General features: G+C 41.5%; 1 protein-coding gene across 1 annotated transcript in view; it reads left to right on the top strand.

Annotated features, from left to right (window-relative positions):
* LOC100380779 (glucocorticoid receptor) overlaps positions 1-14,970 on the top strand; it is a 121,339-nt gene that overhangs the window by 77,480 nt on the left and 28,889 nt on the right. The window contains exons 3-6 of the mRNA XM_082974756.1: positions 5,444-5,604; positions 7,322-7,348; positions 9,782-9,898; positions 10,973-11,251. Of these exons, the coding sequence (XP_082830882.1) occupies positions 5,444-5,604; positions 7,322-7,348; positions 9,782-9,898; positions 10,973-11,251 (584 nt within the window). The remainder of the gene's footprint in view (positions 1-5,443; positions 5,605-7,321; positions 7,349-9,781; positions 9,899-10,972; positions 11,252-14,970) is intronic.

The following is a 14,970-nucleotide window of genomic DNA, read 5'->3' as shown; positions in this document are numbered from 1 at the left end:
AGCCCTTAACCAACAATGCAGTTAAGAAAATATTTACCAAATAAACTAAAGTAAAAAAATCTAAGTAACAAGAAAATTAGGCTCTATACAGGGGTTGTATGGGGAGGTAATGTGACAATGCTTGATAATGTAAATTGAGTCAATGTGCGAGGTACAGGTTAGTTGATGTAATTTGTAATGTGATTATGCATAGATAATAAACATCAAGTAGCAGTGTAATAACAAGGGGGGTCAATGTAAATAGTCCGGGTGGCCATTTGATTAATTGTTAAGCAGGCTTGGGGGTAGTAGCTGTTAAGGACCCTTTTGGTCCCAGACTTGGCGCTCCCTTACCGCTTGCCTTGTGGTAGCAGAGAGAATAGTCTATGACTTGGGTGACACTGCCTAGTATATAAATCCAGTCGGTAATGCAACCGGTCAGGATGCTGTCAATGGTGCAGCTGTGTAATTTTAAGGATCTGGGGACCCATGTCAAATCTTTTCAGTCTCCCGAGGGGCAAAGGTGTTGTCGTGCCCTCTTCACAACGGTCTTGGTGTGTTTGGACCATGATAGTTCGTTGGTAATGTGGACACCAAGGAACTTAACTCTCAACCTGCTCCACTTCAGCCCCGTCAATGTTAATGGGGGCCTGTTAACCTGTTGGGGCTAGGGGGCAGTATTTGCACGGCCGGATAAAAAACGTACCCGATTTTAATCTGGTTACTACTCCTGCCCAGAAACTAGAACATGCATATAATTAGATTTGGATAGAAAACACTCTAAAGTTTCTAAAACTGTTTGAATGGTGTCTGTGAGTATAACAGAACTCATATGGCAGGCCAAAACCTGAGAGGATTCCATGCAGGAAGTGCCCTGTCTGACAATTTGTTGTCCTTCTAGGTTATCTCTATCAAAAATACAGCATCTCTGCTGTAACGTGACATTTTCTAAGGCTTCCATTGGCTCTCAGAAGGCGCCAGAGGGTGGAATGAGAGCTCTGCAGTCTCTGGGCTAAGTACAGCAGCTCTGTTTCTTACTGGCCTGCCTGGGGACAGTGACACTGGAGATGCGCGTTCATGTGAATTCTCCATTTTGTTCTTTCAGTCTTTGAACGAATACAACGTCGCCCGGTTGGAATATTATCGCTATGTTACGAGAAAAATCGCAAAAAAATGTATTTTAAACAGCGTTTGACATGCTTCTAAGTACGGTAATGGAATATTTTTTAAATGTTTTGTCACGAAATGCGCCCGTGCGTCACCCTTCGGATAGTTACCTGAACGCATGAACAAAACGGAGCTATTTCAATATAACTATGGATTATTTGGAACCAAAACAACATTTGTTGTTGGAAGTAGAAGTCCTGGGAGTGCATTCTGACGAAGAACAGCAAAGGTAATCCAATTTTTCTTATAGTAAATCTGAGTTTGGTGCGGGCCAAACTTGGTGGGTGTCAAATTAGCTAGCCGTGATGGCCGGGCTATCTACTCAGAATATTGCAAAATGTGCTTTCGCTGAAAAGCTATTTTAAAATCTGACACCGCGATTGCATAAAGGATTTCTGTATCTATAATTCTTAAAATAATTTATGTATTTTGTAAACGTTTATCGTGAGTAATTTAGTAAATTCACCGGAAGTTTGCGGTGGGTATGCTAGTTCTGAACATCACATGCTAATGTAAAAAGCTGTTTTTTTATATAAATATCAACTTGATTGAACAAAACATGCATGTATTGTATAACAATGTCCTAGGAGTCATCTGATGAAGATCATCAAAGGTTAGTGCTGCATTAAGCTGTGGTTTTGGTTTTTGTGACATATATGCATGCTTTGAAAATGGCTGTGTGATTATTTTTGGCAGGGTACTCTCCTGACATAATCTAATGTTTTGCTTTCGCTGTAAAGCCTTTTTGAAATCGGACAATGTGGTTAGATTAACGAGAGTCTTGTCTTTAAAATGGTGTAAAATAGTCATACGTTTGAGAAATTGAAGTTAAAGCATTTATGAGGTATTTGCATTTCGCGCCACACGATTCCATTGGCTGTTGACTAGGTGGGACGCAAGCGTCCCGCCTTGCCCAGGGAGGTTAAGCCCTCCTTTTCCAATAGTCCACGATCAGCTCCTTTGTCTTGCTCACATTGAGGGAGAGGATGTTTTCCTGGTCTCTGACCTCCTCCCTATAGGTTGTCCCATCGCTGTCGGTGATCAGGCCTACCACTGTTGTGTCGTCAGCAAACTTAATGATGGTGTTGGAGTTGTGCTTGGACTGCCACGCAGTTGTGGGTGAACAGGAAGTACAGTAGGGGACAAAGCAAGCACCCCTAATGCCTACCCTTACCACATGGGGGCGGCCCGGCAAGTCCAGGATCCAGTTGCAGTGGGAGGTGTTTAGTCCCAAGGTCCTTAGCTTAGTGATGAGCTTTGTGGGCACTGTGGTGTTGAACACTGAGTTGTAGTCAATGAACAGCATTCTCACATAGGTATTCATTTTGTCCAGGTGGGAAAGGGCAGTGTGGAGTGGAGATTGCATCATTTGTGGATCTGTTGAGGCGGTGTGCGAATTGGAATGGATCTAGAGTTTCTGGGAGCCATGACCAGCCTTTCAAAGCACTTCATGGCTATAGACGTAAATGCTACGGGTCAGTAGTCATTTAGGCATGTTACCTTGGTGTTCTTGGGCTCCGAGACTATAGTGGTCTGCTTGAAACATGTTGGTATTACAGACTCGGTCAGGAGCAGGTTGAAAATGTCAGCGCATGCTCGGAGTACACGTCCTGGTAATCCGTCTGGCCCTGTGACCTTGTGAATGTTGACCTGTAAAGGTCTTAGTCACATCGGCTTCGGAGCGCATGATCACACAGTCGTCCCGAACAGCTGATGCTCTCATGGCGAGCATTGAAGTAATTTAGCTAATCTGATAGGCTCGTGTCATTGGGCAGCTCGCGGCTGTGCTTCCCTTTTGTAGTCTATAATATAAGCCCTGTCTATTGTGTTGGCAAAGCAAACTAGGGTGGAAAGATTTACCTAATGCTGTTAAAATCTTCCTATGGATTGTATTAGAAATTAGTCAATGCTTTTTGTCTGACGAGGCGTTAAAAGGTTACTCCTAGTGTACGTCTGTCAGCATTGCTTTGACAAAGTAGTGTTAATTTTCTGTAGTTTCATACCGTCGTTAATTTAATGTGAAAGGGAGTCGGAGATGATTACAATTGTGGAATTGCAACCAAGGCGGGTAATTATTCTGGTTCAGACATGGCAGTATATTACAGTATCCTTCAGTTGATGCTTGAGTGTAAGATTAAAACCTCAGTCGTTACTCTCCTGGTGTAACCATAAATGCCATATTTTCTAGGCAACTACCTGTTATGATAAACAACCTTGCATTAAGAATTGTTTGCTTTGCAAATACACGGGTTGCCTGACAACGTCATGAAAATGATGCACGTGTTTCTCAGGGGTAAAAGACAGTCTTTTATGATTCTGAACGGTCAGATAGCTAGCAACAGTTACGAGAAGCTGCCATGTGGGCAATCGTAGGTGGCTAGTTTCAGCTAGTTCTTTCTTATTCTTGATACCATGTCTTATTTTGAGGTGTTATGATTTGTCACGTCTATGCTAATACAGCTCAAATTAGCTAGCTTGCTAACCAACGACTGTAACCATGTACAGTGCAGTCAAAGTATTCACACCTTAACCTTTTCCACGTTTTGTTACAAAGTGGGATTAAAATTGATTTCATTGTCGTTTTTTGGTCAACGATCTACACACAATAAATGTATAAGTAGAAAAATTATAACATTTGTAAAAACAATCATGAAAAACGTGATACGAAACGCGTATCTCTTGATTAAATAAGTATTCAACACCCGGAGTCAGCTGTGAATCTTTCTGGGTCTCTAAGAGCTTTGTATACCTGGTTTGTACAATATTTGCACTTTTTTATTATTCAAGCTCTGTTAAGTTGGTTGTTAATCATTGCCAGACAGCCATTTTCAAGTCTTGCCATAGATTTTCAAGCCAATTAAGTCAACTGTAACTGGGCCACTCAGGAACATTCAATGTTGTCTTGGTAAGCAACTCCAGTGTATATTTGGCCTTGTGTTTTAGGTTATTGATCTGCTGAAAGGTGAATGTGTCTCCCAGTGTCTGTTGCAAAGCTGACTGAAGCAGGTTTTACTCTAGGATTTTGCCCGTCCTTAGCTCTGTTCCGCCCCCCCCCCCCAAAAAAAATATCCCTTGTCTTTGCCGATGACAAGCATACCCATAACATGATGCGGCCACCACCATGCTTGAAAATATGAAGATTGGTACTCAGTGATGTGTTGGATTTTTGCCCCAAACGTAACGTGTTTGGACATAAAAGTGTATTCAGGACATAAAATGTGGCCAAAAAATTACTTGATGTAGTTTTACTTTAGTGCCTTATAGCAAACAGGATGCATGTTTTAGAATATTTGTATTATGTACAGGCTTCCATTTCTCGCTGTCATTTGTTAGTATTGTGGAGTAACAACAATGTTGATCCATCCTCAGTTTTCTCCTATCACAGCCATTAAACACTTAACTGTTTTAAATTGGCCTCATGGTGAAATCCCTGAGCAGTTTCCTTCCTATCCGGCAACTGAGTTAGGAGGGACACTTGTATCTTTTTAGTGACTGGGTGTATTGATACACCATCCAAAGTGTAATTAATAACTTCAACATGCTCAAAGGGATATTCAATGTGTGCTTTTTTTATTTTTACCCATCTACCAATAGGTGCCCTTTATGAGGCATTGGAAAACCTCCCTCGTCTTCTTGGTTCAATCTGTGTTTCAAATGAACTGCTTTGACTGCTGTACCTTACAGATAATTGTGTGTGTGGGGTACAGAGATGAGGTAGTCATTCAAAAATCATGTTAAACACTATTATTGCATACAGAGTCAGTCCATGCAACTTATTATGTGACTTGTTAAGCAAATTTTTACTCCTGAATTGATTTAGGTTTGCATAACATAGGGGTTGAATACTTATTGACTCAAAACATTTTATCTTTACATTTTTATTGATTTGTAAAAATGTAACTTTGACATTATGGGGTATTGTGTGTAGGCCAGTGATTTAAAACCATTTTAAATGAAGAATATGTGGATAAAGTCAGAGTGTGCATACATTCTGAAGGCACTGTATTTGAGAGACAACCGGTGCTTATTGTGCAAATGCATTTGATTTCAATAAACTATATTTTGTCACCAAATATTTAACTTTACATGTTGTCAATAATCCTTTGAATGTCAGCCAACCCCTTCTGTTTTGCCCAAAGTTGCACACGCATTGGTTTTGTTGCTTAACAACCCACCCATCTATAGCTGTCTGGATCTGAGTGATATTCACCTGTGTAAAACTAAAACAACTGATTCTTTAAAAATACTTTCAATTTGAATGGATCTGATATGAACCTTTTGTGTTGTGTTTGTGCAGTCCAACGGCGAGACCCGAGGCCAGCGGCTCCACATCGTCAGCCAAGCCCAGCGGTCCAACTCATAAGATCTGCTTGGTGTGTTCGGACGAGGCGTCTGGTTGCCACTATGGAGTCCTCACCTGCGGAAGCTGCAAGGTCTTCTTCAAGAGGGCCGTTGAAGGTTGGTGACAGAGTAAACATCCACACTCACAACTCCATTCATGCCCAGTTCTCCCTCTCAATAATAGACTATAGTTGAACATATGTACCGGTCAATCTGTTAAAAAGCGGGCTCATTTTAATGTTTCATTTGAGCAGACTAATTTATTGAACTAATTTTCTTACAATTTCTAGCTAAGATTAGGAACATTTTAGGTTCACACAAATATAATCAGAAAAGTTTTCCTTAGGCTTCTATTACCCCAGGCCAGAGTAGGCGAGTGACTCATGGTTTTCTATCAGGCTGTGGTGTCGATGCTGCTATTTTTGTGTCCAACCCATCGTTTGTATCCTATACCGCTGAACAGCCTGTCCAAACGACTGTTGGTCATTAGAATTACATGAGATCTCCTCTCCTGTTTCATATGGGAGATATGCCGCTAAAAGATGCTGTTCCATTGTGTAGGCCTACATTGTGCTTCAAAGGGTTAATTTGTATCTTCAAAGAGCTCATCTTGGAACTAGTTTTAGATAAAATAGTAATCATTAGGTTAGTTTACTCATTTGAGGCGAAGGGCTATTAGTGAAGGGCGGCTGATATGCTGTTAGTGAAGGGCGGCTGATATGCTGTTAGTGAAGGGCGGCTGATATGCTGTTAGTGAAGGGCGGCTGATATGCTGTTAGTGAAGGGCGGCTGATATGCTGTTAGTGAAGGGCGGCTGATATGCTGTTAGTGAAGGGCGGCTGATATGCTGTTAGTGAAGGGCGGCTGATATGCTGTTAGTGAAGGGCGGCTGATATGCTGTTAGTGAAGGGCGGCTGATATGCTGTTAGTGAAGGGCGGCTGATATGCTGTTAGTGAAGGGCGGCTGATATGCTGTTAGTGAAGGGCGGCTGATATGCTGTTAGTGAAGGGCGGCTGATATGCTGTTAGTGAAGGGCGGCTGATGACATAGTGTGTTTTAATAAATGTGGAAAAATGTCTAAACCTGTTTTCGCTTTGTCATTATTGTGATGTCATTATGGTGTATTGTGTGTAGATTGATGAGAAAAAAAATATATTATACATTTGAATAAGGCTGTAACATAACAGTGTGGAAAAAGTAAAGGGGTCTGAATACTTTCCAAATGCACTGTGTGTGTTTGGGATTTGTAGCCTATATCGGTTTGTTATTTTAACCATTTTCTCTTAACTTAGCCTAGATTTGTTTTATTCCAAGCTCACTACCATAGTCAATGTACCATTCAATGGGACTGCCTTTGAAGTCCATTTAGTTGCTCTGAATGCTTGACAAGTGGGCTGCCATGCTACTGTTACTCCTATGAATACAATCGAGCAGCCATGAACGTTATCATACTTCAGGGCAGTCTATGTATTTATGTTGATTTATTTACGTAGTTTGTAACACAACTATTTCGTTCTCATGAAAGTGCATACATGAGGGTTTGTATTGAAAGAATGGAGATATAGCAACTGGATCTGTTTGTCAAATTCAAACCCTGCGTTTTAACTACAAAAATAACAGATATTACTGAGTGAAATACAATATTTGACTTCAGTTTAATGGATAATTGTTTCATATTGTAAACATTTCAACTTTACTGGTGTAAATGACCAAGTAAAATAATATTAAACGTTTTTGAGACTGTAATTGAGCTGTACTTTCAGCAAGAAGACGTCATATCTGTTATTTTGCTCTTTCTTCCTCCATTCTACGGTTGTTGTCGCTATGGTGAAGGATGGAGAGCACGACAAAACACAGATGGTAAATAAACCCACCTTTTTAATAACACTTCTGCTTTATCCATGTCCCTCAATCACTGTACTGGAAATCTGAAATGATATGCAAGATTGAACATGCACAGTCTCTCGTGTACCCTTCTCAATGCATGTGTTTGTGATTTGATGATTCATAATGTATTTGGGTTTTAAATTCTGTTTTTAATTCCTGCTTGGAATGTGGCTCTATCATCACTTCGCTAATAGAGTTAAAGGCCCAGTGCAGTCAACGTGATTTTGGAATAATACTTTGAAATTGTGGAAATGATAATGCCCTGTTAGTGTAAGAGCTGTTTGAAAAGACTGCCTGAAATTTCAGCCTGTTTTGTTGGGATGGAGTTTTGGCCTGCCTGATGACGTCACCAGGCGGTAAATTGGTTAATAGATGAATAAGAAAGAGTTCCAAACCTCTCTGACAATAACTCGTTTTCAGTTTTCCCCGCTCAGACCACTCCCAAACAGTCCTAGCTAAATTCTTGCTTGAGAAATTGCTCTTGCTAAGAAGCAATTTTTGTTTCTTTTGTTTTCAATCAAAATGGTAAAAAATCACACCAAGGTACTTAATTGTTACCAAGATATGATTCGATTTTGAGATAATAACGGCTACATTGGGCCTTTAAGAGATGTGTTTATGCACAAAACCCAATAACGTCATACTGCAACTGCACTGATTCTAATGATTTGTTTGCCCTTGATTATTTTTTAACTTGTTATAATCCGAAGAAAAACAAAATCACATTTTGCTTTTGCTGGATATTGTTTAATTGAATGTGATGGTGCATTTTTCTTTTAGCCAAAAGCGAGAGGCCCATTTTTCTGAATAACTAACCGTGCAGTTTAAATGAACATTAGTGAACCTCTTTAAAGAACACTAGAATGGAAATGCACTCATTTTGGATATTTGTGACAATATAATGTTTGTTGGTATGTCAATCATACCAACAAATAGAAGAAAGGTTCAGCATAGCATGTTATTGTGTATAAAGATGCCACTGGGATTCTCGCAGCATATTAGGCTCAAGGTAAAGGCCTGTGAATTCAGCGTAGTGCCTGTGAAGGGATGATACAAGTAGCATGTGTACTTATCTGCCATTACCACCACGCTCGGTAAGATGTAGGCGGTCTTGTGTACCTTTCTAGCCTACTGTGTCTTTGTCTGACTCAAATGGCAACCTATTCCTCTCTTTATAGTGCGCTATACAGTAAGGTGCTATTTGGGACGCATGTTAGAGGCAGAGCTGGAGGAGTAAGCCCCGCAGCGGTCGGTTGTGACACACAAATCACTATTACCTGTCAACATGTCACATGACCCAAATCACTCACTCGCTAGCTTTTACTAAGAGGACACCCAAGTCATGTTTGGATGGCTATTGGTTAGTGACGTCACCCTCCAACCAAAGAGTCCCCGTTCCCTTCCCCCACTCCCATCTCCCACTGTATCCCTATAGCCTGACCATGTTTTCTCAGCAGGGCTGGAGGAAGCCTGCCAACCAGGGCTAGCCTAGCACCTACTACCAGCCAAGTCCTCCTCAAAAGCCTACAGTATGAAAATGGGATTAGAGAGCGGATGCTTTTGGGGATTCAGCTGGCTCTGTTTAGTTTATGGATGGTTGTTTGCTCTGCTCTTTGCAATGGCTGCTGCTGCCATGACTACCCACTACATTACAGTTAGCTGGGATTTGATGTTGCAGGTTCCAGGTGGATATTGTTCTGCAGTGCTTTGGCTATGTTTCTCTGCGGTTAATCATTTGTTGTGGTACTGTAAAACAGTAATATATTAACCTATTTAACTAACTTTTACTTAAATGCCCTGACTGTAGATCAAACAAAAAAAGCTATCACATCAGTAGAAAGTGTGGCATTTGATCTCATTAATGATCATATTTATAGTTGGTATAAAACATGTTATCTGTAGATGTACTAGGTCTTTTAAAAACAGATGTGTTTTTGTATGGGACCGTTGATGTGAATACAGTTGGTTAGGCCTATTTGTTGCTTATATTAAACTAGTTAATCATGAGCATGGCCTCTAATATCTACCATAGAAGATGCGTTGATCTGGGTGAACATTTTGTTCAGTTGGCATTCTCCAGGCTCTGCCATACAAGCAATCTTTTTTTCCCTCTCGTCTTCAGAACTAGGCCACACTATCAACAGCATTACACCCACAGCATACGGACAATCTCTTTTATCTCTGATTTTAAAAAGCTTAGGCTACTATTTTACCTGTCCAAACCTCAAAAGTGAATGAGCTGTCACCTTAATTCACCTTTAGGTTAGGTCATGAGCAGCAACCCGCAGTGCTTGGCTTAGACCCTCTTGCTAGTAAAAATAAGAAAAACGAAAATGTTTTATTGTCACACACCGGATAGGTGCAGTGAAATGTGTCGTTTTAATTACCATGTTCCTCCATCCCCAGGACAACACAACTATCTGTGCGCTGGGAGGAACGACTGCATCATAGACAAGATCCGCAGGAAGAACTGCCCGGCGTGCCGCTTCCGCAAGTGTCTCCAAGCAGGGATGAATCTGGAAGGTAAGAGTGGCACCAACACACATTCATATTATTCTCATATCAGTATACACTATTAGTCTTTTGGCAAAAATAGTCATCCGGCAAAGGTAGACAGCATGATGTCTCTGAAAGGTAGGCCTTTATGCTTTTGTCCTCTATAGCGATTGTGATTAGGAGTAGGATTAACTCTTGGATTCACTTAAGCCAGTAGTGGGCCTTAATTCCCGCGGTTAATGTTGACATAAGCTAACCCAGTGGTTCCTCTTTGGCCCAGTGTTTAACGAGGGTCAGAGCCAGTGATCAACAACAATCATTCAGTCAGAGCCAGTTCCTCCCATGTCCCTGAGCCATAGAAAGATGGATACAAGGTTCACATCAGCTCTGTTTGGTTGTGGACATTTGTGTTTTTAAGGGAAATGGGCCTGGCGAGTGAGAACGAAAATATGCCATTAAGAAAGAGGCAGCACTCTGCGGAAATGGACATGACGATAATTCACATTAATCCACTTCATACTATTTATATACATGTTCATTCTCACAGTGCTGCAGGGTATTAAATTGTTGATTTATTTGTGAGTCAGAGAGGGGAAAAAACCTTGACGGATACGGGTGCATAAGCAGAGAACCAAAACCTTGGGTTGTACCAGAACGGCTCTTAGTTGCCATAGAAACGTGTATGGAGGAAATTTTAAAAAAGGATAGAAAAGACTGAGTTGGTTTTTTTGATGGTGACACACTCATCCGTTGCCAAGCGCCACATATTATAACAAAATTGATAGAACAGTTTTTCACCCAAGTCCAAAATACATTTTGTGTTCTTCTCATGTTACGTTGCTCTTTTTAACTCTCTTTCAATTATTAAAACCTTTTCAGGCATAACACAATGTGGATGACCGACCTTTATGTTAGGAGTAAACTGTAGCCAAGGTAACCAGATAAGGCATCCTATAGGCTGCATGTTTTTGTTATGAAAACACAAGGCAAGGTGTCTGTGTAGTCTATGCACTATCACCACCTAGGTTGAGTGAGATATGATAGCTAACAGGGAGGAGAATTACTGATCAGCTCTCTTTTCTTCTGTCTCCCTCTTTGCAGCGAGGAAAAACAAGAAGCTGATCCGATTAAAAGGTCAGCAGACGACGATGGAGCCGAGCCCTCCCCCACCTGACGAGAGGGCCTGCGCCCTGATCCCCAAGTCCATGCCCCAGCTGGTACCCACCATGCTGTCCCTGCTCAAAGCCATCGAGCCGGAGGCCATTTACTCTGGCTACGACAGCACCATTCCCGACACCTCCACCCGCCTCATGACCACCCTCAACAGGCTGGGCGGACAGCAGGTTGTCTCAGCCGTCAAATGGGCCAAGTCCCTACCAGGTGAGAACACCTGGTACACCTCCATTAACACTGGGACCACAGACATCGGGCCATTTTAGCACAAATATGACTAGCCGTCATTATGGGCTAGGCTTGGTCCATTCCATTTCAACTCGAGTTAATTCAGGAAATGAGCTAGGCCTAAATGTATATCCAGTGGCTTGCAAATTAATGAGGATATTTTTGTATTCATCTCATGAATTTCCATGTTATTGATTGTGGAATGAAATTGAGTTGACCCCCAGCCTCTAATCATGAGAACGAAGGAGCATGGTTTGATAATCGCCCCAAATATTTACTCTGTGCCTTGGTCTCTTCCAGCGGCCAACTGGCCTGGAATGAAATAACTTGTGGAGAAATCTTACATAACCACTACATGGTTAAGCAAATATGATCTGAAAGGACCTTCAACACTTTTGAAGTCTCAACAATGAGAGATGATTGAACTGCAATTAAAGGTCACTTTTAACATTGACTTAACCCATAACAGTCTAAGCCCTGACTAAGCTGGGAGGGGTTCTACTAAGCTATATGGAATTGTTTTAAGAAGGTCATACCAAGGATCATTTTTCTATTTGATTCAGAATTGTAAGACCCTTTGAAGTACAGATTCACTACATGGAACAACAGATAGTCCCCAAAACAATCTAAAGGAACTTCGTTCTGAAGTGCCTGTTCTATATCTGAGAGATTTGTTTTATTTTTACATGTATTTAACCCCTTATTTTTTATACTAAAAAGTCTCCATATATATACACTGAACAAAAATAAAAACGCAACATGTAAAGTGTTGGTCCAATGTTTCAGAAATGTTCAATACACACAAAAAGCGTATTTCTCTCAAATTCTGTGCACACATTTGTGCATCCCTGTTAGTGAGCATTTCTCTTTTGCCAAGATAATTCATCCACCTGACAGGTGTGGCATATCAAGAAGCTGATTAAACAGCATGATCATTGCATTGTGCTGGGGACAATAAAAGGCCACTCTAAAATGTGCAGTTTTGTCACACAACACAATGCCAACGATGTCTCAAGTTTTGAGGGAGCGTGCAATTGGCATGCTGACTGTAATAATGTCCACTGTTGTCAGATAATTTAATGTTCATTTCTCTACCATTAGCCGCCTCCAACGTGCTTTAGAGAATTTGGCAGTACGTCCTACCGGCCTCACAGAACGTCCAAACGGACGCAGACCACGTCTAACCACGCCAGCCCAGGACCTCCACATGCGGGATCTTCATTTGTGCGATCCTTATGAGATCAGCTACCCAGCCATTTTGTGGGTAATAACTCATTCTGAATGGCTGGGCCTGGCTCCCCATTAGATTAGGGCCTAATCTGATTTCCTTATATGAAATGTAAATCAGTACAATCGTTGAAATTGTTGCATGTTGTGTTTATTTTTGTTCAGTACTTCTATACATTTTTTTCAACTGGTACCGGGGGACTTTCAGATGAGTCTTGTGAGGCCTGTGGGCGTCCTTGAGCAAAACAACCGACATGTACGTGTTCGTGGGTCTCACCTTTCCACAGATATTAGTGTGTAGCCCAAACTGTTCGGACGCTATAGACAGAAGTTGTCAGATCGGCTGTACCGACTTCAGACGAGTCCCAAGACGGAGAACACCATTGTGTTTGTGAGAGTCTCATCTTTCCATAGATCCATAATAGTTTGTAGGCCAAACCGTTCTAACGGTACAGATTTTTGGGATGTCTCATGGTCTGTTGAACACCACTCTAGCTCTGTCACCTTTCACCGTGACATCGGCGGATGCCGGTGGTTGGGGCTCATCCAATGCAAAAAACATACAGTACCAGTCAAATGTTTGGACACCTACTCATTCAAGGGTTTTTATAGATTTTTGTATATTTTTTACATTGTAGAATAATAGTGAAGACATCAAAACTAGGAAAAAACACATGGAATCATGTGTTAACCTGTTAGGGCTAGGGGGCAGTATTTGCACGGCTGGATAAAAAAAATGTACCCGATTTAATCTGGTTACTAATCCTACCCAGTAACTAGAATATGCATATACTTATTATATATGGATAGAAAACACTCTAAAGTTTCTAAAACTGTTTGAATGGTGTCTGTGAGTATAACAGAACTCATTTGGCAGGCAAAACCCTGAGACATTTTCTGACAGGAAGTGGATACCTGATGTGTTGTATTACCTTTAAACCTATCCCATTGAAAAACACAGGGGCTGAGGAATATTTTGGCACTTCCTATTGCTTCCACTAGATGTCACCAGCCTTTACAAAGTGTTTTGAGTCTTCTGGAGGGAGATCTGACCGAACAAGAGCCATGGAACGATGATGGCCCATTAGACACCTGGCGCGCGAGTTCATGTTGGGTACCCTCGTTCCAATACGTTATAAAAGAGTATGCATTCGTCCACCTTGAATATTATTCATGTTCTGGTTAAAAAAGGCCCTAATGATTTATGCTATACAACGTTTGACATGTTTGAACGAACGTAAATATATTTTTTCCCCTCGTTCATGACGAGAAGTCCGGCTGGCTTAGATCATGTGCTAACAAGACGGAGATTTTTGGACATAAATGATGAGCTTTTTTGAACAAAACTACATTCGTTATGGACCTGTGATACCTGGAAGTGACATCTGATGAAGAGAATCAAAGGTAATGGATTATTTACATAGTATTTTCGATTTTAGATCTCCCCAACATGACGTCTAGTCTGTATCGCAACGTGTATTTTTCTGGGCGCAGTGCTCAGATTATTGCAAAGTGTGATTTCCCAGTAAGGTTATTTTTGAATCTGGCAAGTTGATTACGTTCAAGAGATGTAAATCTATAATTCTTTAAATGACAATATAATATTTTACCAATGTTTTCTAATTTTAATTATTTAATTTGTGGTGTTGACTTGACTGCCGGTTATTGGAGGGAAACGATTTCCTCAACATCAATGCCATAGTAAAACAATGTTTTTGGATATAAATATGAACTTGATAGAACTAAAAATGCATGCATTGTCTAACATAATTTACATTACATTTACATTTAAGTCATTTAGCAGACGCTCTTATCCAGAGCGACTTACAAATTGGTGCATTCACCTTATGATATCCAGTGGAACAACCACTTTACAATAGTGCATCTAAATCTTTTAAGGGGGGGGGGGGGTTAGAAGGATTACTTTATCCTATCCTAGGTATTCCTTAAAGAGGTGGGGTTTCAGGTGTCTCCGGAAGGTGGTGACTGACTCCGCTGTCCTGGCGTCGTGAGGGAGCTTGTTCCACCATTGGGGTGCCAGAGCAGCGAACAGTTTTGTCTGGGCTGAGCGGGAACTGTGCTTCCTCAGAGGTAGGGGGGCCAGCAGGCCAGAGGTGGATGAACGCAGTGCCCTTGTTTGGGTGTAGGGCCTGATCAGAGCCTGAAGGTATGGAGGTGCCGTTCCCTTCACAGCTCCGTAGGCAATCACCATGGTCTTGTAGCGGATGCGAGCTTCAACTGGAAGCCAGTGGAGAAAGCGGAGGAGCGGGGTGACGTGAGAGAACTTGGGAAGGTTGAACACCAGACGGGCTGCGGCGTTCTGGATGAGTTGTAGGGGTTTAATGGCACAGGCAGGGAGCCCAGCCAACAGCGAGTTGCAGTAATCCAGACGGGAGATGACAAGTGCCTGGATTAGGACCTGCGCCGCTTCCTGTGTGAGGCAGGGTCGTACTCTGCGAATGTTGTAGAGC

The sequence above is a fragment of the Salmo salar genome, chromosome 04 (genome assembly GCF_965601325.2).
Source record: "Salmo salar chromosome 04, fSalSal1, whole genome shotgun sequence".
NCBI classification, from domain to species: domain Eukaryota; kingdom Metazoa; phylum Chordata; class Actinopteri; order Salmoniformes; family Salmonidae; genus Salmo; species Salmo salar.
Note: the sequence above shows the minus strand (reverse complement) of the source record. Positions and strands in the feature narration are given on the sequence as shown.